General features: G+C 38.6%; 1 protein-coding gene and 1 non-coding gene across 32 annotated transcripts in view; both read left to right on the top strand.

Annotated features, from left to right (window-relative positions):
* The first annotated feature begins 1,428 nt into the window (after window positions 1-1,428).
* SLMAP (sarcolemma associated protein) overlaps window positions 1,429-26,035 on the top strand; it is a 150,368-nt gene continuing 125,761 nt past the window's right edge. For all 31 annotated transcript variants that reach the window (XM_086697837.1, XM_086697839.1, XM_025916257.2 and 28 more), the window contains exon 1: window positions 1,429-2,154. In XM_086697837.1, coding sequence (XP_086553963.1) covers window positions 1,957-2,154 — 198 coding nt within the window. In that variant the 5' untranslated portion in view covers window positions 1,429-1,956. The remainder of the gene's footprint in view (window positions 2,155-26,035) is intronic.
* Window positions 15,370-15,472, top strand: LOC112853076 (U6 spliceosomal RNA). Its single transcript, XR_003222884.1, has one exon. It is a non-coding gene; the product is annotated as a U6 spliceosomal RNA (small nuclear RNA).

Here is a 26,035-nt window from a genome sequence, read left to right as displayed (position 1 = left end):
TGATAGGTCCCAAGAGAAGAATGGTCATTTGAAATGGAATGCGGAGACTAAGAGTTTTTCTCTGGGCAGGATTCTCAGAAGACTTTTGCAGGGGGAGGAGGGATCTCATTTTAGATGCACAAATCCTGAGACTTGTGGGAATCTGGTTGGCCACACCTAAGGCGGCTGTAAGGGACTGTGTTGCCCACAGCTAAGATGACTGCAAATGAACATCTCCTTCGGATGTGTCTGTTCTCTTCGCTCGTTGGTATCTTCAACGAGAAGTATGATGAGTAAAATTTAGTAAAAGCTGGTGTCTTCTTACCAAGATGGTAACGCAGGAAGTTGTCACGTTTTGTCTGGAAAGCCTTCAACAGGTCAAATTTTCTCTTGCCCTTAACCAAAATGGTTGTAAAGGTTGTCCCATGGTTTGAAGCTTCCAGCCCTTAACTAACATGGCGCCTGGAGGCTCCTTAAAAATTAGCGTGCCCTCTTCTCTGCCCTTGACCATCATGGCTTCCACGGCGTCGAACACGTGACGACCCTGGACTACGGCGCGGGAGAGGGGGTAGGAGGGCCCTTGAACGGTGCGCGTTCCCGTGGCGGTGCACCGGGTAGGTTTCAGTCAGAGTCACTATGGCGGCCGGCGCTGGCAAGGTAAGCTGAGGCGGTGGTGGCGGCGGCGAGGGAGGCTGGACCCGTCGTGGCGTTCGGGCTCTAAATCCCAGCAGCTAGTCCGCGGAGAGGTCGGCCGAGGTCTTGGCCAGTCGTGGGGACTGGCAAGGGGCGGGTTGAAGGGGGTGCGGGCTGAGGCGGGCGGGCACCGGCGCCTGACGGCCGTTTGTTTTGATGTTTTCCCCACCAGGTCGGAAAGTTTCCTGCCTTGTCGGGCACAGCCTGAGCGTGTTCCACCGGCCGCGAGTGGTGGAGGCTGCGGCGGACCCAGCCCGGGGCCTCCAGGCCTCTCCCCCAATCTCCGGGCCAGCCTCCCTCCCCCACCTCCTCGTCCGCTGGGAGCTGCGGCTGCCGTCCCTGAGATGCGACCCTCGTGGGGGCGACCCTGAAGGAAGGCTGCCCGTGTGCTGAGCAGCAGCCAGGAGCTCAGACGTCCAGGAACCAACTTCCTGCCGGCCGAGACCCCCCAAGCCTCCCCGGGGTTGCGCCTCGCTCGGTCCGTACCGGCCTGCCGAGCCGGATCCCCGCCCTGGGCGCGGGGACGCCCGCCAGGTGCCCGGGAGTCCCCACTCGGCCGCTGCCCGCGCCTCTGCCTGTCCCCGTTCCTCGCGCCAAGGACCCCAGCCACCGCTGCCTCGGCTCGTGCCAGGGACCCCGTGCCACCTCCCGGGTGGCCTCCGTGCAGCAAGAGCAATGCAGACTGTCCCGCTGGCCGTCTAGACCCCCTCACCGACCCCCTCGCCCCTGCCCTTCCACTCTCGAGGCCCTCGAAGACGGGCGGTGGCTGCCCAGAGGTGCTCGGCTACACCTTCCTTCGGCCCAAAAGGACCTTCCTGGCCGCACGGAACCGACCCTTCCTTCATGCTGCAGTGCTGCAACATTTCCGCCACCGAGGGGGAAAAGCGGCCGCGATCCCAAACAAAACACAAGAATTGGTGTGTGACTCATCTGCTTGGATACCTCCAGTCCCTGAACTGTCTTCCAGGAGTTTTCTTAGCCGGAGCTGACCGATGTTTGAGCCTTTTCTTCCCAGGGAAGAGGATGGACTGAAAGCTGCCAGTCGGGGACTTTGTCTGATCAGGGCGCTGCTGGGTTTTAAAGGAGGTGATGGGGCTTGCGCTGGCTTGTCTTCCCACTCAAGTGAAGAGTTGTTAATGTTCACTGGTTATGCTTAGACAATGCGCAGTTTGTTTTAATTTAAAATTTTGGGGGGGATAGGGGTATAAGCTTGTGAAGGGCAGTCCGGATCCGGTGGAACTCCTCTTTGTCCCTTGGTAGGAGAGACACCCCAGTCTGTCCTCGATGCCGTCAGCCTTGGCCATCTTCACTTGCCGCCCGAACTCGCACCCATTTCAGGAGCGCCATGTCTACCTGGACGAACCTATTAAAATCGGCCGCTCCGTGGCCCGCTGTCGACCAGCTCAGAATAATGCTACCTTTGATTGCAAAGTGCTGTCAAGGAACCACGCTCTCGTCTGGTTTGATCACAAGACGGGCAAGGTAATGTCACCACGTTATCTAACAATCTTTACTTTTCGTTTCCCTTTGCCCTTTCTGTGTAATATATGCAGGATCCCAGCGTTGCACCCAGAGGAGACTTTCAGCAAGGCCATGGAAGCAACTTTTTGTGTGTCTGATTCTATTGGAAGTTTAGTTGAGGTGGTTGAATGGAAACAGAGAAGGTACTGTAATTAAATGCCTCGGGAGGGCGATGGCATCTTGATAATGTGGTCATTCCCAGTGAAATCCCAAACCCTAGTTCATTTCGGAAAACTAGATAGTGAAACTTGGCTTCTTGCTTCCAGTCTTTTTAGAAAGGCGAATTTGCGGTTCAGTGCTTTAGTAAGCAAGCAGCAGTTTCCAAAGCAATGCAGGGAATCTGTGGCTGGTATTACACTGAGGCTCAGGTGTCTCAGTGGTGTTAACACATAGCTTTTAATTGAGTGCAGATCAGGGTCTTCCTAGTAAGGACAGTTGTTTGTGTAAATTTACATTTTTGAAAGATTTGATACATATTTACCCATGAACGAGTAATTTGCAATTTTAAAAGCCAATTTCGTTTAAGCACTAATAACTGTAACTTTACATTTTCAGTTTTGTTTGCAAGATGGATGAACATACATATATTGCTTTTGAAAATCACTTTTTGATGTTTCCTGCGAGAACTTATAAAAAATACTTAATGCATACTTACAGAGGTGATTTTTAAAAATCAGTGTTAAGAAATTAATTTATTTGAAATTATTTCCCAGTTCTGTCAATTGCATTACCTCGATGTGATAGGATGAATTTAATGCTCTTTATTTTAAGTGTGACTCTTTTGCATTTTATATTGGTGCCCTAATTTATTCTGTAGTGGGTGCTTATATTTTAAGAATGCAAGAAAAAAAATAAGGCCCTTTTAATTTTTAAAACTGTTTATGTGTGTGGAGAATATACTAAAGAACTGATTTTTGTCCTTATACCTCAGGTTTTAGTTAAGCTATTGTTTCAGTTCCAACTTAGAGTAAGTTATGTAAGACTAATAGGAATACCTTGGGTTTCACCTCCTGACTTTTTGCTCTCTCTGAGTTAAATGATTAGGTCTTTTTTAGAGGAAGAATTTAAGTCTTGAAGAGTAGGGTTTTGAAATGAAAGAAGCCTGAGCCTAAAAAACAAAACAAAAAAAAAAAAAAGAGAAAACATTATTTCTGTTGCTACTGAATTAAGGAATTATTATATAAATCATTTTTTAAAGAAAGGAGGAAAAGATTGTGCTTGCATAATACCTATGCCCTACTCTGTGTGTAGGATGAGAACTGAAAAATATGTTAATTTTTCTGTATAACACCAGATGTTCATTTACCTATGGAACAGACCCTTTTTTTCTCCCTGGAAACTAAAATTTGGATGCCTAAAAGACTTCATGGATTATCCATAAGCATTTAAAGTGAGTGTTCACAAAACTCATCTTTCCAGCTATCAAATTCAAACATCAGTTAACTGCTAGTGTCCTAACTTAATCAGCTTTACCTTTTTGTCTAAGCTAAGGTCCAACTTAATCAGATAACAGGTTTCCTTAAAGTACATAATCTGCAAATGCACCTTCTTTGATACACTATTCAAAGGAGACTCAGATTTTTTCTATTACTTATTTAAAAAATAGTGGTTATATGAACAGTGTGTTTCATGGCTATACTAAAACCCTCACAATAGGTTATTTTAAGATGGCTAAGGATAGATAAATAGTGAGTATTGTATAAATTGAGATGACGTTAAAATTTTTAATGGAATTTGTAATTAGAAAAAACTTTAAAAGATGTATAGCTTATTTCCATTTTCACTTTTTTTCTGCTTTAGCTAGAAACACTTCAGGACATGAAGTCATTACTTTAGGCATAGATATAATTATTGATTGTTGTACAAACTAATTTAGTTAAAACAAATAGCCTGTTGGATTTTGCCATGTGATCAAATTGTTTTATGAATTATTTAAATTTTAGGTTTGAACAGACATGTTTTTATTGAGCACCTATTATGTGCCAGATATCCTGAGATACACAAGTCCAAAGAAAACCCATCGTTCGACCAAATATTACTTATTGTTTTCTATGTGTGAAATTTCCTGTTTGAGGATTTCTCCTAACAAAAGTCACTGAGCCTAATATATATTCCCAGCAAATTTCTTTGTACAACACCAGAATCCCCTCCTTCTGCAAGCATCACCTTAGGCAAGTTTGTATTTTTATTTTATTTTATTTTATTTTATTTTATTTTATTTTATTTTATTTTATTTTATTTTATTTTATTTTATTTATTTATTTTATTTTTTGGGGGGGAAGAGAGAGAGAGAGAGAAAGGGAGAGAACGAGAACGAACATGAGCTGGGAAAGGGAAGAGAGAGAGAATTTTAAGCAGACTCCATGCTGTCAGCACAGAGCCTGACATGGGGCTCAAACTCTCAAACCATGAGATCATGACCTGAGCCAGAATCAAGAGTCAGACGTTTAACCAACTGAGTCACCCAGGCACCCCCAAGTTTTTATTTTTCAAACGTCTTCAAACTTTAGTTTTGTCTCCTGGGGATAATAATGGTACCTACTCTTGTTTTCAGGATTGAGATAATCATGTAAATTACTGAGCACCTTTTCGGGTCCTTATTAAGAGGTCAGTACTTAGGGAGGAGGGTGTTTAAGGTGGGGAAACAGGGAACCATTTAGGCAGCTCTTTGCAATTTGCTGTATTGCTGTGGAGTCTTAGGAAGGTAATGACAATTGTTTTTCTTTCATGTGATGGCATATGTAGAAATAATTTTTAAAATTGAAACAAATGAAGTTGAGAACTTTGTTCAAATTGGCACTTTCCCCGGGAGGTGGAAAATTGAAGTAATATGCCTTTCGGTTGACTTTTACCTTGGGACTTTTGCATTTGGCACTGGCCATTAAAGGAGACCCATGAAAAGCTGGAGGAAGTAATGGGGCATTTGGGTGGCTCAGTCGGTTAAGCATCTGACTCTTGATTTTGGCCCAGATCATGATCTCACTGTAGGTTTGAGCCCTGCATCATGCTTGGTGCTGACAGTGCGGGGCCTGGTTGGGATTCGGTTTCTTTCCCTTTCTCTCTGCCCCTCCCTGCATGCTCGCTCTCTCTCTCTGTCTCTCAAAAATAAATAAAGAGCTGGAAGAAGTAATAAATACGAAGCTCTCTGATTATTTAAGTAATACATGTTCGTTGTAGAAAATTTGGAAAACAGGGGCGCCTGGGTGGCTCAGTTGGTTAAGCGTCCGACTTCAGCTCAGGTCACGATCTCGCGATCCGCGAGTTCGAGCCCCGCGTCGGGCTCTGGGCTGATGGCTCAGAGCCTGGATCCTGCTTCCGATTCTGTGTTTCCCTCTCTCTCTGCCCCTCCCTCGTTCATGCTGTGTCTCTCTCTGTTTCAAAAATAAATAAAACGTTAAAAAAAAATTAAAAAAAAAAGAAAATTTGGAAAACATAGGCACATGGAAATCTAGGTGATGCTTTTTTAAAAAAATGTTTATTTATGTATGTATCTTGAGAGAGAGTGTGTGAGCCTGATGTTGGGCTCAATCCCATGAACTGTGAGATCGTGACCTGAGCCGAAATCGAGTATCGGTCACTTAATAGACTGAGCCACCCAGATGCCCTTAGGTGATACTTTTTTAATGCTAAGTGTGGAATGTGTTATGGTACTTAAAACCTGCTTGTTGGAGAGCAACAGCTTTGTGACAAAGTGGAATTTAATAAGTTTTCCCAAATCATCTACTTAGGGGTGTAGCAGTTGGTTTTTGCCCTGCTTGGATGCTGGTCCTGTGTACATCCTTCACTTCTTTTTGGAGGTCAGACTCTTGAAATAAGATGGCAGATAATGGAATGTTTTTAATCCTTCCATTGTTCCAAGGTACCACTGAAGAAGCAAATCTCTCCATGTGGTGGTTGCATAGAAGGGATAGTGAGTGGACTACCTCCTGATTTCGGTGGTCCCACTTGCTTTGAGGCTTTATGGACAAGGGATAGTCTAGTGGTTGATACGGTAGTCTATTTCTACTCTTACTCTAGTTTACTTAGTAATTAGTAACAAGTGGTAGTAGTAGGAGTATTCTACTTCCAGTTTCACTTTTTTACTTAAATTCTATGCATATTTTTGAGCACCTGTTCTATCATGATCTGTTTTAGTGGAGGGCACAGTGATGAGAGGGAAGAAAACAACAAAACTGGGAAGAGATTGTCACTCCTTCTTTCTAGGAACCTATGTTTTAGATAGAGAGGGTGACTATACACTTTGAGAATAGTTGAATGAGACAAGATAGTATTAAATAAGTTTAAATGGCAAGAGTGATGGTGTTTTAATTCGACTTTAAAATAGGGGTGGATAGTTACACACTAAGAAAAGGTATCCTTTTTTGGGTCGTTTTTGTGTGTTTTGAGGAGATGAGAGTAAAATAAAACAGACAAAAGCAGATAATCTTGAATGAGTTTGACATCTTCCCATCACTGATGAAATCGATTTTGTTGGATTCGAGAGTGTTTTTGGAGAGTAGCTATGGGTGAACATCCATTCTGTGTGATGTTTTATGTTTGTATCTCTTTTTTATACTTAGTTGTCAGACCATGAAACAGAGGGTGTGTCTGCCTTATATCTGTCTCTTATTTTGTATAAAGTAGATGCTGAGTAACTGAAGCTGAGTAGATAGTTGTGGAGTACCTTAATTACCAAGGGCATGGATCCATGCACTATGGGAGACCAGGGAAAGTTCTGTGCGCTGATATAACAGAACCACCATTTAAAAGTGATACAACAACAATATGTAGGGAGGCCTGGAGCAAGGGCAAATGGGTAACTGCTTAATTAACACTTGTTGTGCACTAACTATGTAACATGTCCTGTTCTAACTGCTTTACATGTTAACAGTTAATCCTTAAATAACTATTTAAGATAGGTGCTTATTTTTCCCATATTAACCTTTGAGGAAATTAAGGCACAGAAAGATTAGATTAGATTAATTTGCCTAAATTCACATAGCTATTAAATGGTAGAGGCAGGATTTGAATGTAGGCATTTGGACTCTTAACTCTAGGGAGTCTAGAACCCAAGCTCTTAACTTCTCTGCTATTCCAAGGCTTTGTAACAGTTTAGATATGATGTCATTTTGTAAGGGCATAGACCAGGCTCACAGTAGGAATAAAAATGATTAAATGCCAGAAAGTGAGAAAAGACAAATATATTATCTTGCCTATTAGGACTTGAGCAAAAAGAGAGGTTCTGTAAGTTCTGGAGATTTTAGGGATGATTCATGGATGAGATCCAATTTGAGATAGACCTTAGGACTTAAAGTAAGGCAGATGTAAATAACGGATGTAAATACCAGGAGAAGGAGTTTTGGGTGAGAAGAATTACTGAAGTAAAGGCATAAAAGCAGGTATGATATGTCACATTCCAAGGACATTGCAAGGAAACCATTGAAAGAGAAGAATCTCCAGAATTTGATAGCCAAGATAATTGCTTCTTCCCCGCATCTAAATATGACAGCAGAGATCCTGGCTTCAGCTTTTGGAAAATATCAGATCATTGATTTTATTTGTTTGTGTATTGCTTTACCAGATTTTTTTGTTGATAGAAGTAAAAATGTCATTAAGAGGTGCTGGTTTTTGTGAGAAAGCGTTATAATCGACCAATGTTATGTTTAAGACACGTTGATGTAAACATGTTTAGAAGGCCAAGTTGTATATCCAAAACACGGATTCATTTCACACTTTTCACAATAGTGGAAAATTAATGAAACATTTTATCTATTCAAGCTGTTAAAAATATGGGTGGTGTATATACTTGAAACCTTTTTTTTTTTTTTTCCTGCTTAGGTATTTGACTTTACTTCTTAAGTTGAAACCACTCTTTGCCTTCTCAGGCTCCTATTTGTTTTTTTCAAGTGGTATTTATGTTAGAGCTTAGTATCTATTCTCTTTGGTAAATAGGGAGGAGAGTGTCTGTCATTTAGACTTTTAAGTGAAAAGACTGAGATTGGTTCTTAATGTATGTCAGTTACTTAAATCAAGAAAAATGATGGCATTTGTTAGCTGCAGAAATGTTCTAAGGATTCTCCTGCTGGTGCTTCTCTCTCTGCCACTACAAATGAATGAACAGTTTCCAAGTCTCCTCAAAAATCTTAATTGTTGCCCTGTTAATTTTTAACTTGATGTACAAACCCATTCAAAATCTCTCTCATTTCTCCTTTTTCCAGCTCCATCTTCTCTTACTTTTTTTCCCTTTGCCCCAAACTCTGTGCAGTAGCTGTGTGACAGTGCTCACTGTTACTAGAACAAGTGCCTTTTTTGCTGTTTTGTCTTCCAGAATGACCTTTCCCCTTCATCCCTCGAGGCCCAGTTCCAATGTGAAACCTTCCCTAACTCCCACTGACTAAAGAATTAATTGCTGCTTCCTTTATACTTCCATAGAACTTTGTATATAATTTCAGTATGGGACACAGACAACAAAATAACTATAATGCAAATGTGCTGTTGCCCTGCCAGATGTGAGCTCTTGAGAACAAGGGGATAGGCACTACACAAATGTTTGAATGAGTGATGTCTGAACAATGGAGCAGTCTGTACTTCTACAAACCCTGAGGGGGGTCAAAGGGCAGAAGGTCATTTGAGTTAGTTCCTAATTTGAGATCATGGACTCAATTACCAGTAGGTAGTCTTTGTATAAATCATTCCTTATTGAGAATTTGCAGTGTGCAAGATGCTTTGCTAAGCGTTTTGGGACCATAGATAATCTTGTGTTTGGTGATATTAATTTTGAGGTATTACACACATATCCATTCTCATGCAAAATACTACTTTTGTTTTAAGGATTTTATAGTCAGAGTACTTTCTTATTTCACTTGATATGTGTAACCCTCTTACACATATCTAGGAGGTAGGTAGAGCAGCTACAGGCTGGGTGCATTTTATCCTAAAGGAGTTGGATGTTTAGAGGTTACTGGTACAAGGTCATCTATTAGTAACTATGGGAGTTGGGACCAGAATCTACATTCTGCTCTACTCCCCTCAGCCCCCCCGAAATGAAAGCCAACTGCTAGACATTTATTCTAAACTATCTTATGGACTGAACAGTTATTATAATGAAAATTTGCCTTTTGCTCTCTTGAAAAATAGGCTAAGTTATAATTTTCTGGGAGCATAACTGAAATCGTATCATATGACAAGACTTTCAAAGACTATGTGAACCTGAGTTAATTATTTCTCTGAGTCAGCTAGTATTTTTTAAACATACCTCTATTACTTCCAGCAGTAAATATATTTTTTCTTAGGTTTGCATTCAGGCAACTGATTTGGATTTGGGTGTTTATGCAAATAACTGAAACAGCCTTGGAAAAACTTGCCTCCCATGTAAATCTTTTATCCTTAAGGAGTGTGGCTGATAGGTATAAAGAAGAAAAGTTGAAAAGTTTGTATAGGCATTTGAAAACATGGAAGTTTTTGGTGATTAGTACTGTATTCTTTGCCAATTATTTAATTTGGGTTAGATTTTAATTTAAAGGTGTAAGAAACTTTGTTTTCTTATTTACTTGTATTAAGGTTTTGTCAGTACTTTCAGGCTTATAGGTTTGTCTACATTTATACCTACTGTTTTTTTCTGGCTGAGCCAAGCAGAATGAATTTCCAGTATGGACTTTTAAGCTGTTACTTCGTATTTTTTACTTCTGCAAATATCAGGAATACATTCTCAAAAATTCAAGCAATAGGAATCTATATAGAGAATATATATGTCCTCCTGAACATAGGTACCTCCCATCCTCCTTCCCTACTACAGAAGTAACTGTTATTATTAGTTTGGCATATAATTTTCAAAACTTTTTTCTGTGTATTTACCTACTTGGGTATGTAGGTAAAGAAACAGTTTTCTGTTACTTTTTTTCATAAGTGATTGGGTGATAATTTAAAATATACTTTTGGGGCACCTATAGGTGGCTCAGTCAGTTAAGCTTCTGACTCTTGATTTTGGCTCAGGTCATGATCTCGTGGTTTGTGGGATCTAGCCCCGTGTCGGGCTCATGGAGCCTGCTTGGGACTCCCCACCACCCGTCTTTCTTCTACCCATGCGCACGTGCACTCTCTCAAAAGCAATGTTTTTTAAAAATGTACTTTTTAGCTGATGATATTAAGTGAATTGTGGTAGGCTTATCTGAAATATGTTAATATGCTCTGAGTTCTGACCAGCGTCCAGACTTCTGTAAAAGTGATAGCTATCATTTATTGAGTATTTACCAGGTGGTGTGCTAAGAGTTATATGTATTATCTCATTTAATCCTCACAACAAACTTCTGAAGTAGGTAGTATTATCATCCTGTTTACAGATGAGAAAACTGAGGTTCAGAGAGGTGAAGGAATTTGTTCAGGGTAACAAGATGGTAGTAGAGTCAGGATTCAGACCCCAGTCATCTGATTGTAGAATGCGCACTTTCGACCACTCTGTTGCTTGCTACCTCAGCACTCTTCATCATTAATCTCATCACCAGCCTGTTAGTGAAAAACAGATCAGAAGAAAAAAAATGCATTAAATAAAAACCTTATTGTCTATTAACTCTTAGATATTTTGATAGTAAATCAGTTTAGTATTTTTTTTTTTTTAATGTTTATTTTTTTTGGGGGGGAGGGGCAGAGAGAGAGGGAGACACCAAATCTGAAGCAGGCTCCAGGCTCCGAGTTGTCAGCACAGAGCCTGATGCGGGGGCTTGAACCCACGAACCTTGAGGTCATGACCTGAGCTGAAGTTGGACACTTAACTGACTGAGTCACCCAAGTGCCCCCATCAGTTTAGAGTTTTAATTGAAGATTAGTTCCTCAAACAGTATTTATTAATCACTTAATATTTTACAGATTGAATAAAAACAACTCTTTATGTGTAAGGATACTGGAGTATCACTGTTCGGATACTATAGTAAACAAAAAAATGATACTTTTTTTTTTTTTTTTTACATCAGATAATTTCTAAGTTTAGTATGTTTGGAGTTGTGTTTTATTTATTAAAACAATTTTTTTTCAATGTTTATTTATTTTTGCGAAAGAGAGAGAGCGTGAGCAGGGGAGGGGCAAAGGGACAGGGAGATACAGAATCTGAAGCCGGCTCCATGCTCCGAGCTGTCAGCCCAGAGCCTGATGCGGGGCTTGAACCTGTGAACTGCGAGATCATGACCTGAGTCGAGGTTAGATGCCCAACTGACTGAGCCACCCAGGCGCCCCAGGAGGTTGTGTTTTAAATAGAATGTGTGTGGGGGCACGCCTGGGTGGCTCAGTCGGTTGAGTGACTGACTTCGGCTCAGGTCATGATCTCACGGTTTGTGAGTTCGAGCCCTGCTTTGGACTCTGTGCTGACAGCTCAGAGCCTGGAGCCTGCTTCTGATTCTGTGTCTCCCTCTCTCTTTCTGCCCCTCCCCCACTCATGCTCTGTCTCTGTCTCAGAAATGAATAAAATAAACATTAAAAAAAATTTAAATAGAATGTGTATGTATATATGTATGTATGACCCCCCATAAGTAAATCTATTACAGAAAAAATGACTATTTTGTTTTTTTATTGTTTCTTGAAATATTAACTATAGTATTAGATGCTAGTTATAAAGTTCCTTCTGTTTCAAAAATTAAGGGCTAGAAAACAAGATCATGCTGTATGTAACCAGTATAGGAATGGTAGTTACGCTTGTAAACAAAATTTTTAGTTTTGAATTTTTTCAAACAGTTTGCATGGTAAAACGGAATGTTATAGAGTTGCCATCTAACCTAGCAATTCTACTCCTATGTATATACCCAAGAGTAATGAAAGCATATGTCCATACAAAAACTTGTATGAATGTTCATAGTAGCATTATTCATAATAATAAAAAAAAGTGGGAAGAACCCAAATTTACCATCAACTGATGAATGGATAAATAAAATGTGGTATACCATGTAATGGAATGTTACTCAACAATAAAGTGGAATTATGTACTTCTACATAGTACAGCATCGATGAACCTTGGAAACACTATGTTAAGTGGAAGCTGGACACAAAAGGCCACATGTTGTATTCTATTTGTATGAAATGTGTAGGATAGGCAATTCCATAGAGAGAAAGTTAGTGGTTGCCAGGGTTTGGGAGGAACAGGGAGTGTGATGGTTAATTTTATATGTCACCTTGGCTAGGCCACAGTTTCCAGTTTTTAGTCAAATACCAGTCTAGATGTTGCTGTGAAGGTACTTTTAAAATGTGATTAGCATTTAAATCAGTAGATATTGAGTAAAGCAGATTATCCTTCAGAATGTGGGTTGGCCTCATTCAGTTAGTTGAAGCCCTTAAGAGAAAAAACTGAGGTTCTTCTGAAGGAATTCTGCCTTCATAGAACCATCATACTCAAGACTGCAATAGCAACTCTTCCCTGTGTCTCTAGCCTGCTGGCCTGCCCTGCAGATTTCGGACCTGACAGTCCACACAGTCACATGAACCAATTCTTTGAAATAAATCTCTCTGTTTATATACACACATCCTATTTATTGGTCCTGTTTCTCTTAAGAACCCTGACTAATACAGAGAGTGACTGCTAAATGGTATGGGTTTCTTTTTGAGATGACGAAAATGTTATGAAATTGATTGCGGTGATGGTTGCACCACTCCGAAATGTACACTTTAAATCAGTGAATTGTGTGGCGTATGAACTATATCTCAAAAAAGCTCTTCTAAAAAAAAAGAATGCTAGATGGAGTAATAGGTTAGTGAAAACAGATTAGGGTGTAGGAAGTAGAAGAGTGCAGAACAACTGTTCAAATGTGGGTGGGATTAGCAGAGCTGCTTTTGAAGTGCCATGTAGCTTAATATTTGTCACTACTTCCTTAGTGTACCTTATTGGTAGACGTTTGTTCTAAAAACTTTAGTAGATGGAGAGGGTTTCCAATATTGAAATGTTTATTAATATGCACAGTTCTGATATTACTGACGAGTTGTACTATCAAGGTTTTAATGTGGGAGTTGGGAAATGGTGGAAAGATACAGTTTAAAAGCTCCAGTCTGAATCTGGGAAGCGTAAGGTAATTTATTTACCAGTGAATCTTTTTTTTAATTGAAGTATAGTTGACATACAGTGTTACATTAGTTTCAGGTGTACAACATAGTGATTGTACTGCTCTATATATTGTGCTATGCTGAACACAAGTGTTCCTATTACCATCTGTCACCATACAATGCTGTTACAATACCATGTTCCCTGTGCTGTACCTTTTATCTGCGTGACTATTCATTCCATAACTAGAAGCTTGTATCTCCCACTCCTCTTCATCCATTTTGCCCATCCCTCCACATTCCTCCCCTCTGGCAACCATCAGTTTGCTCTCTGTATATATGGGTCTTTTTCCGCTTTTTGTTTGTTTGTTTATTCATTTATTTTGGTTTTTTTTTTTGGTTCCACATGTAGGTGGAATCATGTACTATTTGTCTTTCTCTATCTGGCTTATTTCACTTAGCAAAATACCCTCTAGGTCTATCCATGTTGTCACAGATGGCAAAATCTTTTTTTTTTTTATGGCTGAGTAATATTCCACTGTGTGTGTGTGTGTGTGTGTGTGTGTGTGTGTGTGTGTGTGTATACACACACTACATCTTCTTTATTCATCTGTCAAGTGGACACTTGGGTTGCTTCCATATCTTGGCTATTGTAAATAACGCTGCAGTAAACATAGGAGTGTCATCAGTGAATCTTTTGGGTATGCAGACATATAGAGGGTGGATAAAAGATTATTAGAATGAATGATGTTGTCTTGACTAGAATAAATTATTCACTTATAGTTGAACTTAGATTGTGACCATTATGCATTCCTATTCTTTAACAAGTATCTGACTGTTTAATGCTTGCATTGTGGTATAGTGCCCAGTAAGTAGCACTGAAAAATATAATACAAATAAGTCTAACAATAGAAATATTTCTTAATGATTGTTTCTGAGTAGCTAAGGGAGTGATGTGTTCCTTCCCCCAAGACTGGGGGCAGAAAATGTGGAAGGAAGGAAGGGACTTCATAGAGAAAGTTGTTTTACATTGCTGTTTAAAGAGTGAGTAGGGTTTTGCTAGCTGGATAAAAGAAAGAGCAGGGCATTCTGAGGGCACCTGGCTGGCTCGGTAGAGCGTGGGACTCTTGATCTCGGGGTTGTAAATTCAAACCCTACATTGGGTGTAGAGATTACTTAAAAATAAGATCTTAAAAAAAAAAAAAGGGCAGGGCTTTCCAGCCCAAGGGAATAGTATGTGTTTGAGGCAGAAAAGCCTAACAGAGAATGGTGTTTTCTGGGAAATGCAGTTGGGAAGGAGAAAATAGAGCTACCAAGTCTTTGGAGTAGTTGAGCACTGCTGGCAAGAGGGGAGGCAATGTAGCTCCTTTAGGTTTGGTAAACACTACAAGGTACTGGGAGGGTGGCTCACCAGGACAGAGGGGGCATAGAAGCCCCTTCCCCCATACCTTGCCCATCTCTTCCATTTGGCTGTTCCTGAGTTGTATCCTCTATAATAAACCGGTAATAGTAAGTAAAGCACTTTCCTGAGTTCTGCGAGTCGTTTTAATGAATTATCAAAACTGAGGAGTGAATTAGGAATCCTCTGAATTTATAGCTGATTGGTTGGAAGCATCACTAACAACTTGGGACTTTTGACTGGCATCTCAACTGGATGCAATCTTGTGGGACTGAGCCCTTAACTTGTGGGATCCAACATTAATTCCAGGTAGATAGTGTAGAATGGAATTGTAGGACATCCGGCTTGTATTAGAGAGTTGGAGAGTGGTGTTGGAAGACACCATGCATTTGGTGTCAGAACTGTTGTGTGTAAAAATAGTTCAAATAGTCTTATAATTAATATTCATTATCCAATACTACCTAGTTTGTAGAGTTTCCCTGGTAATAGCAATAAAAATCAGTAGCATACTTGGTTTGCCTTACTTGAAGATTTGAAATGAAAGGAGCTGAATGAGTAATATGATGAGAATCTAGTCAGTCAATCAGGGAACATGTGAAAGAGTGCATATTCTGCGTTAGGCAAATGGGACATGATGAAGGTATTAAGATATTACTTCAGGGGTGCGTGGCTGGTTCAGTTGGTGGAACATGCAGCTCTTGATCTCAAGGTCATGAGTTCAAGTCCCATGTTGGATGTAAAGATTGCTTAAATAAACATAAAAAAATTTTTTTTTTAATTAAAAAATGCTCACTTTGGCAGCTCATATACTAAAATTAGAATGATAGAAGATTAGCATGGTCCCTGCACAGGGATGACACGCAAATTCATGAAGCAGTTCATAGTAAAACATAAAAACAAAGATGTTACGTCAGTCTTTGAGGAGCTTATAGTTTAATTAGGAAGCCAAAACTAACTCCCATGAACAAATTAGGAAAGAATGAAGTTTTAAGTGAAATTAAGAGAGCTATATGATTAAGGTAGTAAAGGCTTGTTTGTCTAAAAAGGGGGACTTGAACTAGACCCTGAAGATTTAGGGTAGAAGATAACAGATGTTCTGGGTGCAAAAAGGTCTACATAAGAAGTCATCAGCCCAGAAAGGTAGTCAGGAGACAGTTGTGTGTTAAGGAGCTCTACTACTGGATTGACCAGATAGTTTCTATTAAATGGTAGAGGTAAACCTAAATCAGGTTCCATTTCAGGAAGGCTGTAGAGGTACAAAGGTTGCTGGAGCAGTAGGACAGAAACATTGAGGGAACCAAGGCACAAACCTTGGAAGTAAGAATCTTGGATTTGCATGCAACTTTGGAAAAAGCCAAACTGCCCCTTAATCTTCCCAGGTAACTCTAATAACTAAACTGATATGTTTTACAGTGGGTTATAAAACCCTCATCTGCTTTAATATGCTGACTTCATAAATAGGGTGATTGGAAAGTGAAGATTGGATTCATAGGTATAGTGAGTAGACAAGATTTAAAGGTTCCAGGGTATGAGTTCTTATTTTCAAGATTGCTTCTCTCTTGGCACATGAAAAGATTGTGCTTGTATTCATCATTTTAAGGTATATTTCTTTTGTCAGTCATTTTAAATTCTGGAATAAATCCATTTATGTATTTATTTTTTAAGTTTACTTATTCTGAGGGAGGGGGAGAGGAAGGGCAGAGAGAGAATCCCAAGCAGGCTCCACGTTGTCAGTGCAGAGATCCGCGGGGCTCGATCTCACCAACCTGGGCTGGATCTCACCAATGGTCAGATCATGACCTGAGCTGAGAGCAAGAGTCGGACTCTTAACCGACTGAGCCAGGTGCCCCTGGAATAAATTCACTTAAATACCATTTCTGATATTCCCAGAAATACAGATTTAATATTTAAATGAAAAATGAATGAAGTTACAAATATAATGATGAAGAAAATAATGCATGTGAATATCCAAGTCAGAGGCAGGTGTTAAGTGATAGAACATATATTAGAATTTCAGTAGAAAAACATTTTGAAACATAAACCTTATGTGGTAGTGCTAGTCTTACCATTTTAAATTGATGCTCTAAGCTGAGTTTTTGGTTCATAATTGCCAGTTGTGGAGGCAGTTTTCAGATAAGCATCAGTTAAGTTTATTGGCATTGTACTCGCTTTTAATAATTCTTCCCTCCCACTTCCCTCACCAGTGACCTGATTTGAGAATTGAATCAAAATTTTATCCTTTGTTTTAGCTGCAACTGTTTTGAAAGCTGATATAACAATAGGTAAACTGTTAATGTGTGAGAAAGTGATTAAAAAGCACTTTCAAATATTATGTGGTTGTGTTGTAAAAATTAGTCATTATTCCTTCCTACTTTTATTACTTTTTGTTATTATTGCTTTGTCATTTTACCAGTTTAGAGGTTTAGGTGTGCTAGTAAATTATAAATTTTAAGAATTATTTTCTGAAATGACTGCTTTGTTATAGGCCTACTGATAACCTATTACCTGCTATGCTTCACTTATAAAGTATTGAATTCTGATATTTAAGTCCTGCTTTCAAAATATTATTCCCCCAAAACAAAATAGAGTGTTCGTATCTGAATGTTGAGGTTGGAAAAAAACTCTTCAGGTTTTTAAGTTCAGTCACTTTTAAAAAGACTTGCTAGAAAGGGTACTCTCTTTTCTGGAATCAATGTCATAGCTCCAGTTTTATGACTATGTAATATTCTGATAGTAGGAGTTAATTCTGTTATCCAACTCACTTAACCTGCTAGCTGCCTTTTGCTTTTGAATTTTGAATTTCCCGGTCGTGTGCAGAGTTGAGCTGGGTAAATCTGATTTATATAAAGCCCTTAAGCAATATAATGTTTATTTATGTTTTACATTTTTACTTATATTTTCCATTTTATTTTGCTATCACATGCAAGTTTGCATGAATTCAGACTTTATGGTTTTTATCTGTTGGCTATTTTTTTTTAATGTTTGTTTTTTGAGAGAGACAGTATGAGTGGGGGAGGGGCAGAGAGAGAGGGACACAGAGGATCTGAAGTGGGTTTAGCGCTCACAGCAGAGAGCCTGATGCGGGGCTTGAACTCACAGAACCATGACATCATGACCCTAGTTGAAGTCGGACACTTAGCCCACTGAGCCATCTAGGCGCCCTTATCTGTTGGCTGTTTTATTTTTTATTTTTAAATTTTATTTATTTATTTAGGTGCACAAAAGGTGATTTTATTAAAACATGTGGACAGGACCTGTGGGCAGAAAGAGCTGCCATTTTATTTTTTATTATTTTAAAATGTTTATTTATTTATTTTGAGAAAGAGAGAGGGAGAGAATCCCAAGCAGGCCCCACATTTTCAGCACAGAGCTCTCTATGTGGGACTTGATGCCATGAACCAGGAGATCACAACCTGAGCTGAAATCAAGAATCAGACGCTTAACTGACTGAGCCACCCTGGTACCCCTCTGTTGACTATTTTTAAATAGTATTATTTTAAAATTTTTATTATTTAAATAGTATTATTTTTAAATTGTTTTTATGTTTATTTTTGAGAGAGAGAGAGAGAGAGAGAGAGAGAGGCAGAGAAAGAGAAGCAGAGCATGAGCAGGGGAGGGGCAGAGAGAGAAGGAGACACAGAATATGAAGCAGTCTCCAGGCTCTGAGTTGTCAGCACAGAGCCCGACACGGGGCTTGAACCCAGGAACTGTGACATCATGACCTGAGCTGAAGTCGGACGCTTAACCAACTGAGCCACCCACTTGCCCCTCTGTTGGCTATTTTATTTTATTTTATTTTATTTTATTTTATTTAAGTTTATTTATTTTTGAGACAGAGAGAGAGCATGAATGGGGGAGGGGCAGAGAGAGAGGGAGACACAGAATCGGAAGCAGGCTCCAGGCTCTGAGCCATCAGCCCAGAGCCCGACGCGGGGCTCGAACTCACAGACCCCGAGATCGTGACCCGAGCTGAAGTCGGTGGCTTAACTGACTGAGCCACCCAGGCGCCCCTCTGTTGGCTATTTTAAATATCAGTATGTTTTAGATAAATTCTAGTGTTTGTTGTTATTCTAAGTCAGAATTAAGTGAAAGTTTAATGCTCTTCTTCATGAGATTTTACTGATTGCCACAATTCTCACTGATTAATTCCTTTTCATAATATTTTGAACTTTGGTCATGTTTATCATAAAACTTAACACTTGATTATGTTATGCTGCCTTAGTTCTTGAATAATAATAATAAAAATAATTTATGTTCTTAAAGGTAAGTGTAATAGGCTTTACTGCCTTGTAGCCCTACAATATAGGTGCAATGCCTAGTATTTAGTAGGTGGTTAAAACACTTATTACCAACATACTACGTTTCTCCAAAGAAATTCTGAAAAAAATTTTTTTTGTTGTTTGCTTATTTTTGAGAGAGAGACAGAGCACTAGCAGGGGAGGGGCAGAGAGAGAGGGAGACACAGAATCTGAAACAGGCTCCAGGCTCTGAACTGTCAGCACAGAGCCTGACATGGTGTTTGAATCCACCAGCTGTGAGATCATGACCTGAGCTGAAGTCAGATGCTCAGCCAATGCTACCTAGTTGTCCCATCTCCAAAGAAATTCTAGAAGTACTACTAACTTTAGAAATTTGTCTTTTTAATTTATTTTTAATGTTGTTTATTTAATGAGAGAGAAAGAGAGAATGGGGGGAGGAACAGAGAGGGATGAGAGAGAGAATCCCAGGCAGGCTCTGTGCCAATAGCGCAGACACAGGGCTCAATCCCACAAACTGTGAGGGTATGACCTGAGCCAAAATCAAGAATCAGATGCTTAACAGACTGAGCCACCCAAGTGCCTCTGCCCCCCCTTTTTTTTTAAGCCTCTTGGAAGAGAGTGTGAAATATCTTTATGACCTTGGGGTAGGGAAGGATATATTATAAAAAATTCACAAAGAAGCGTAATTGAAATAAAAGATTGATAATGCAAATACATTAAAATTATCTTTTTCATTAAGAATGAAAAAAGTGAAGAAGGAAAAAAAACTAGGGGAAGATATTTGTAAAACACATCACGTATAAAGGATAAGTGTCTAGAATATAGAAAGGATTTGTTCAAATTAACAAAAAAGACACAACCCAAGAGAAAAAAAATGGTTAACACAAATAAGAATTTCACAGAAGAAATAAGAATGACCAATAAACTAACGCAAGATGTTCAGCATAACTAGGAAATTGTAAACTTAAACCTTCAGTTCCATTTATGCTCATTTAAAAAGTTGGATAATTTTGGAGTGCCTGGCTGGCTCCGTCAGTAGGGCAAGAGACCTTGATCTCAGGGTCGTGAGTTTGAGCTCCGTGCCGTGTGCAGATTACTGGGGGGATAAACTTTAAAAAGTTGGATAGGGGTGCCTGGGTGGCTCGACTAGTCTGTTGAGTGTCCACCTTTGGCTCAGGTCGTGATCTCACAGGTTGTGGGTTCAAGCCCTGCGATGGGCTCTCTGCTGTCAGCGCAGAGCCTGCTTCAGATACTGTCTCCACCGCCCCTGCCCCTTCTTCACTTGTTGTCTCTCTCTCTCAAAATAAATAAATGAACTTAAAAAAGAAAAAACAAAACATTCTTCTGCCTTTATTATTTTTGTTGTGGTTTTTAATTTAATTTAGTTTTTTTAATGTTTCCAGTTTTTATTTAAATTCTAGTTAGCATACGGTGTAATATTAGTTTCGGGAGTAGAATTTAGTGATTCATCCATCACTTACATATAACATCCAGTAATCAACACAACAGGTGCCCTCTTTAATACCCATCACCCATTTAACCTATCCCCCCACCCACCTTCCCTCCAGCAACCCTCAGTTTGTTCTGTGTATTTAAGAGTCTTTTATGGATTGTCTCCATCTCTGTTTTTATATTATTTTTCCTTCCCTTCCCTTATGTTCATCTGTTTTGTGCCTTAAATTCCACATATGAGTGAAATCATGTCTTTTTCTGACAGACTTATCTTGCTTAGCATAATACGCTCTAGTTCCATCCATGTTGTTGTAAATGGCAAGATTTCATTCTTTTTCATTGCTGAGTAATATTCCGGTGTGTGTGTGTGTGTGTGTGTGTGTGTGTGTGTGTGTGTGTGTGTGTACACACACACACACACACACACACACACAGCACACCTTCTTTATCCATTCATCAGTCAGTGGACATTTGAGCTCTTTCCATGTTTTGGCTATTGTCGATAGTGCTACTGTAAACATGGGGGTGCATGTGTCCCTTCGAAACAGCACACCTGTATCCTTTGGATAAATACCTAGTAGTGCAGTTGCTGGGTCATAGGGTAGTTCTATTTTTAATTTTTTGAGGAGCCTCCATCCTGTTTTCCAGAGTGGCTATACCAGTTTGCATTCCCACCAGCAGTGCAAAAGGGTTCCTCTTACTCCACATCCTCACCAATATCTGTTGTTGCCTGAGTTGTTAATTTTAGCCATTCTGACAGGTGTGAGGTGGTTAGTCTCTCATTATGGTTTTGATTTGTATTTCCCTGATGATGAGTGATGTTGAGCATTTTTTCATGTGTCGGTTGGCCATCTGGATGTCTTCTTTGGAAAAGTGTCTATTCATGTCTTTTGCCCATTTCTTTATTGGGTTATTTGTTTTTTGGGTGTTGAGTTTGATTTAAAAAAAAGTTGGATGATATCAAGTATGGACGACACTGTAGAGGAACTCCCATGCTCTGTTATTGATTTGATGAGTTAAACCCTGATTGACTTTTGAATATTAAATCAACTTTGCATTCCTGGAATAAACTCCACCTGATTATACTGTATTTTTTTAATATGCTACTGGATGTGATCTGCTTAAATTTTGTCAAGGATTTTTGCATATCTATTCATGAAAGGTTAGTCTTAAATACTTGGTAGAATTCACTAATGAAGTCATGTAGGTTTGTATTTTATTTATTTATTTTTTTGCATGTGGAAAGTTTTAAACTATAAATTCAGTTTCTTTGACAGATACAGAGCTTTTCGGGTTACTTATTTATTGTAGAGTTAATTTTGATAGTTTGTGTCTTTAAAGAAATTTATCTATTTCATCGAAGTTGTTGGGTCAATTGGCATAAAATTATTCATAACATTACCTGATTACCCTTTCAGTATCTCTAGATTCTATAATGATGTTACCTCTCTCATTCCCAGTATTGTGTCTTTTCTCTCTTTTTTTGTTTTATTACTATAGCCAGAAGTTTTTCAACTTTATTGATGTTAAATATTCAATTATTTTAAATATGTTTTTTTCTGTTATTTTTCTGTTTTCTCTTTCATGGATTTATGTTCTTACCTTTATTATATGCTTCTTTCTGCTTTTTTTCTGTTTGATATTCTCTTCTGTTTCTTAAATTGGAAGCTTAAATAATTGATTTTAGACCTTTCTTTATTAATAAAAGTGTGTAATGCTCTAATATAACTATTTTGATAAACAATTTGACATTATTATAATGCTTGTGTATACCTAATGAGATAGCAGTTCTTTACCTAAGTGTAGTATATACACTACAAAAACATCTTTATATCTGCATCAGGAGACATGTTCAAGCATTTTTTTTTTTTTTTAAAGAGAAAGAGCATGTGTGCACACAAGTAGGAAAGGGCAGAGGAAGAGGTAGAGAACTTTTTAAAAATTTTTATGTTTAATGTTTATATTAGAGACAGAGATAGAGCACAAGTTGGGGAGGGACAGAGAAAGAGGGAGACAAAATCTGAAACAGGCTCCAGGCTCTGAGCTGTCAGCACAGAGCCCAATACGGGACTCAAAATCATGAGTAGTGAGATCATGACCTGAGCTGAAGTTGGACACTTAACTAGCTGAGCCATCCAGATGCCCCTCAAGCAGTTTTTCATAGTATTTTCTGTAATAGCAAAAAACTGGAAGTAACCCAGATGTTCATCAACATGAATATGTAAGTACTTCTGTTAATTTATACCATGGAATACTGTACAAGAGTGAACATGAATAAACAATAGCTGTACATTATCAATGCAGATGAATCTCAGAAATGTTGAGTGAAAAAAGTAAGTTGCAAAGGAATAGACTATGATGCCAGTTAATATAGAACTTAGAAATCATGATACTTTTTCATATATATATATGTTACTTCCTATATAGTAATAGAATGATGAATATTTCCTTGAGAGGGAGGCAGAGAATGGATATAAAAATAGCTAAATTTTACATAATGTATACTGTAAAGTGTTTTAAATACTTTATAAATATATACTTATTTAATTCTCATAATTAAATGAGTATGTGCTGTGAAGCAGGCACTATTATTGTTCTCATTTCTGAATAAAGGAGCTTATAAATAAGGGTACAGAAAATCTTAACTACTCCAAATCATTCTGCTAATAAGAAGTAAATCCTATAATCAAACCCAGGCAGTCTGGCTCCAGAGTCTGCACTCTTAACTATTAAGCCATACTGCCTGCCCTTATGGGAGAGGCAGGGGTCTTCTCAGTCTGGGTGTTAGGTACATGAAAGTTTATTTTAATATTCTTCAGTTCTTACTGCTATGTTTCTGTTTATTTTTGTATATATGAACTATTTCATTAAAATAAATAACAGGTTAAGCCAACTGAAAAGGAAACCCATAATCTGTATCCCTAATGTAAGTTTAGGAAGTCAGTACTATTAAATTTCTCTAACATGTGTCTTAGATACTAATAGATCATAAAATATTAAAAAATCAGATAGATGATGTGTTAGTAATGTTTTATATCTTGACCTGGGTGGTGGTTAGTTATAAAGGTGTGTTCACTTAGTGGTGATTCATCAAGCTATATACACTTTTGATTTGTTCACTTCTTTGTATGCATTCCATATTTCAATAAATTCTTTATAATAATAATGTCAGGGGGTGTCTGGGTGGTTCAGTTGGTTAAGCATCCAACTTTGGCTTAGGTCATGATCTTATGGTTCGTGATTTTGAGCCCTATTATCAGGCTCTCTACTGTCAGCACAGAGCCCACTTTGGATCCTCTGTCCCCTTCTCTCTTTGCCCCTCCCCTGCTCAGGGATCTCTGTCAAAAATAAGTAAACATTAAAAAAATAGCAATGGCACATAAGATTTTTAAATTCCAAAGATTTCTTATTGCAGCTATATTATGTGTGTCTTTATTGGGATGAGCATAAGAAGATTATAAGTTATAAAGTATAAAACTAAATGGACTGACTTTCTGAGATTCTACTTCATTGAAGAATCTTTAAAAAGAATGAGATATATTGTCAAGCAACAAAGCAGCAAACAGGGCATAACACAATATACACAATAATCTACCTTTTATGCAAAAGAAAGAAAATAAGAATTCATATTTGTTATTTATTTGTTTATGCATAAAGAAATCTGGAAGGGTTATACATAAAGGAGTTAGTAACCTGGTTATGTGGAAGTACGGTAGGGTGGAAACTGTCTTTATGAGATAAGGATGACAGGAAGACTTTTCAGTGTATATACCTTTTTTAGTATTTCTGGAACCTTGAAACTATACCACCTATTCTAAGTAAATAAACATTAACTTATTAAGTTAAAAAGAAGGCATGTTTAACCTGGCCTATTTATTCATTCATTCATTCATTCATTCATTCATTCATGAGGGAGAGAACATATGTGTATGTATACACATGGGGGAGGGGCAGAGAGAGAGAGAGAGGGAGAATTTCAAGCAGGCCCCATGCTCAGCACAGAGCCTTTATGGAGGGCTCAATCTAATGATTGTGAGATCACAATCTGAGCTGATATCAAGACTCAGACACTCAGACTCAGCCAGGTGCCCCAACATGGCTCTTTTAGGTAGATTCAGACTATGTCCTTTTGAGACTCATATTTACTAATTTGTTGGCTATAGAATATTTCCATTTTCAGGAGATTTGGTCTAGTATCTCTTGAGATAGAGAAATTTTGGAAATACTATGCCATCGATTATGTTCAAAGAGGACTTTTTCAGTTAAATACCCAAAACCTTTTCAGAGTTTCTCCTTTTCCAGTGTTATTTCAGTTATTTTTTGATTATCTCCTGTCTTTTTTGGATGTTGTACATCTGTAGGCAGAACTTTTCTTTTTCTTTCTCTTTGTTTTCTTTTCTTTTCTTTTCTTTTCTTTTCTTTTCTTTTCTTTTCTTTTCTTTTCTTTTCTTTCTTTCTATTATTTACTTAAGTAATCTCTACACCCAGCATGGGGCTTGAACTCATGAACCTGAGATCAAGAGTTCCGTGCTCTTGTAATTGAGCCTGCCAGCTGCCCCAGCAGAACTTTTATTTTAATGAGAAAGCTTTTTGTTAATAATATGACCGTATATTTAAACAGTTGATTAAATAGTGTGATTTAAAAAGTGCTTTGGTACTGTGACTTTGAGCTATCTGACATCATTTAATTTAAAGCAAAAAATAGTGTTCGTGTTTAAATGGCTAAACTGTCCCTTTTTTCTTTTTAAAACTTGATTTATTAAGACACACTTTATAAGCATGATAAAAATTACTGTTTAAATAAAAATCTCCAGAAGTTGAAATGGAGATTAAGAGTATAAATCTATACTATTTTAAGGAAACGTTTAAAGCTACTCCCTTAAAATCTGGTCCAGAATTAAATTGAAAGAAAAAAGTTTTTAGTTAATATTTTGTAGGGACATTGAAAGAAATATACAGTTTGTAACCTCAGCTTCATATTAGAGTCATCTGGAGCTTTTAAAACACATTGATGCCTCCCAGAGATTATGATTTAATTATCCCCCAGAGATTATGATTTAATACTTCTAAATTATTCGCATTTTAAAATCTGTAAGTTGTTAATATCTGTGAAGATCATGTTGACTGCATGACTATGCTATTTTGAGGGAATATTGAGAAGCAAAAATATATTAACTTAATCATGCATTTCTGCATTAAGTAGAATAAGGTGGTGATTTTTGTCATAGGCGTTTATTTTCCTTTTTTTTTTTTTAATTTATTTTTTGGGAGAGCACAAGTGGGGGAGGGGCAGAGAGAGTGGGACAGAGGAGCTGAAGCAAGCTCTGCGCTGACAAGCTGACTGACAGCAGGGAGCCCGATAGGGGGCTGGAACTCACAAACCTCAAGATCTTGACCTGAGCGGAAGTCAGACGCTCAACTGACAGACACCCACGTGCCTCTGGCATTTATTTTCCTATTTAGACTGCTGATATCAGCTAAAAGCCCCTACTTAAAAACAAGAAAAAAACCCATATACAAAAGATCCTGTATGACTTTTGGTTAATGATGTTTGTAAACTGCTTAGGGGTACCTGGGTGGCTCAGTCAGTTAAGCATCCGACTTCCCACTTTGGCTCAGGTTACAATCTGGTGGTTTGAGACCCGCATTGGGCTCTGTGCTGACAGTTCAGAGCCTGAAGCCTGCTTCAGATTCTGTGTCTCCCTCTCTCTGTGTCCTTCCCCTACTGTCTCTCTCTCTC

The sequence above is a fragment of the Puma concolor genome, chromosome A2 (genome assembly GCF_028749965.1).
Source record: "Puma concolor isolate L17-30 chromosome A2, mPumCon1.1.hap2, whole genome shotgun sequence".
Lineage (NCBI taxonomy): Eukaryota > Metazoa > Chordata > Mammalia > Carnivora > Felidae > Puma > Puma concolor.
Note: the sequence above shows the minus strand (reverse complement) of the source record. Positions and strands in the feature narration are given on the sequence as shown.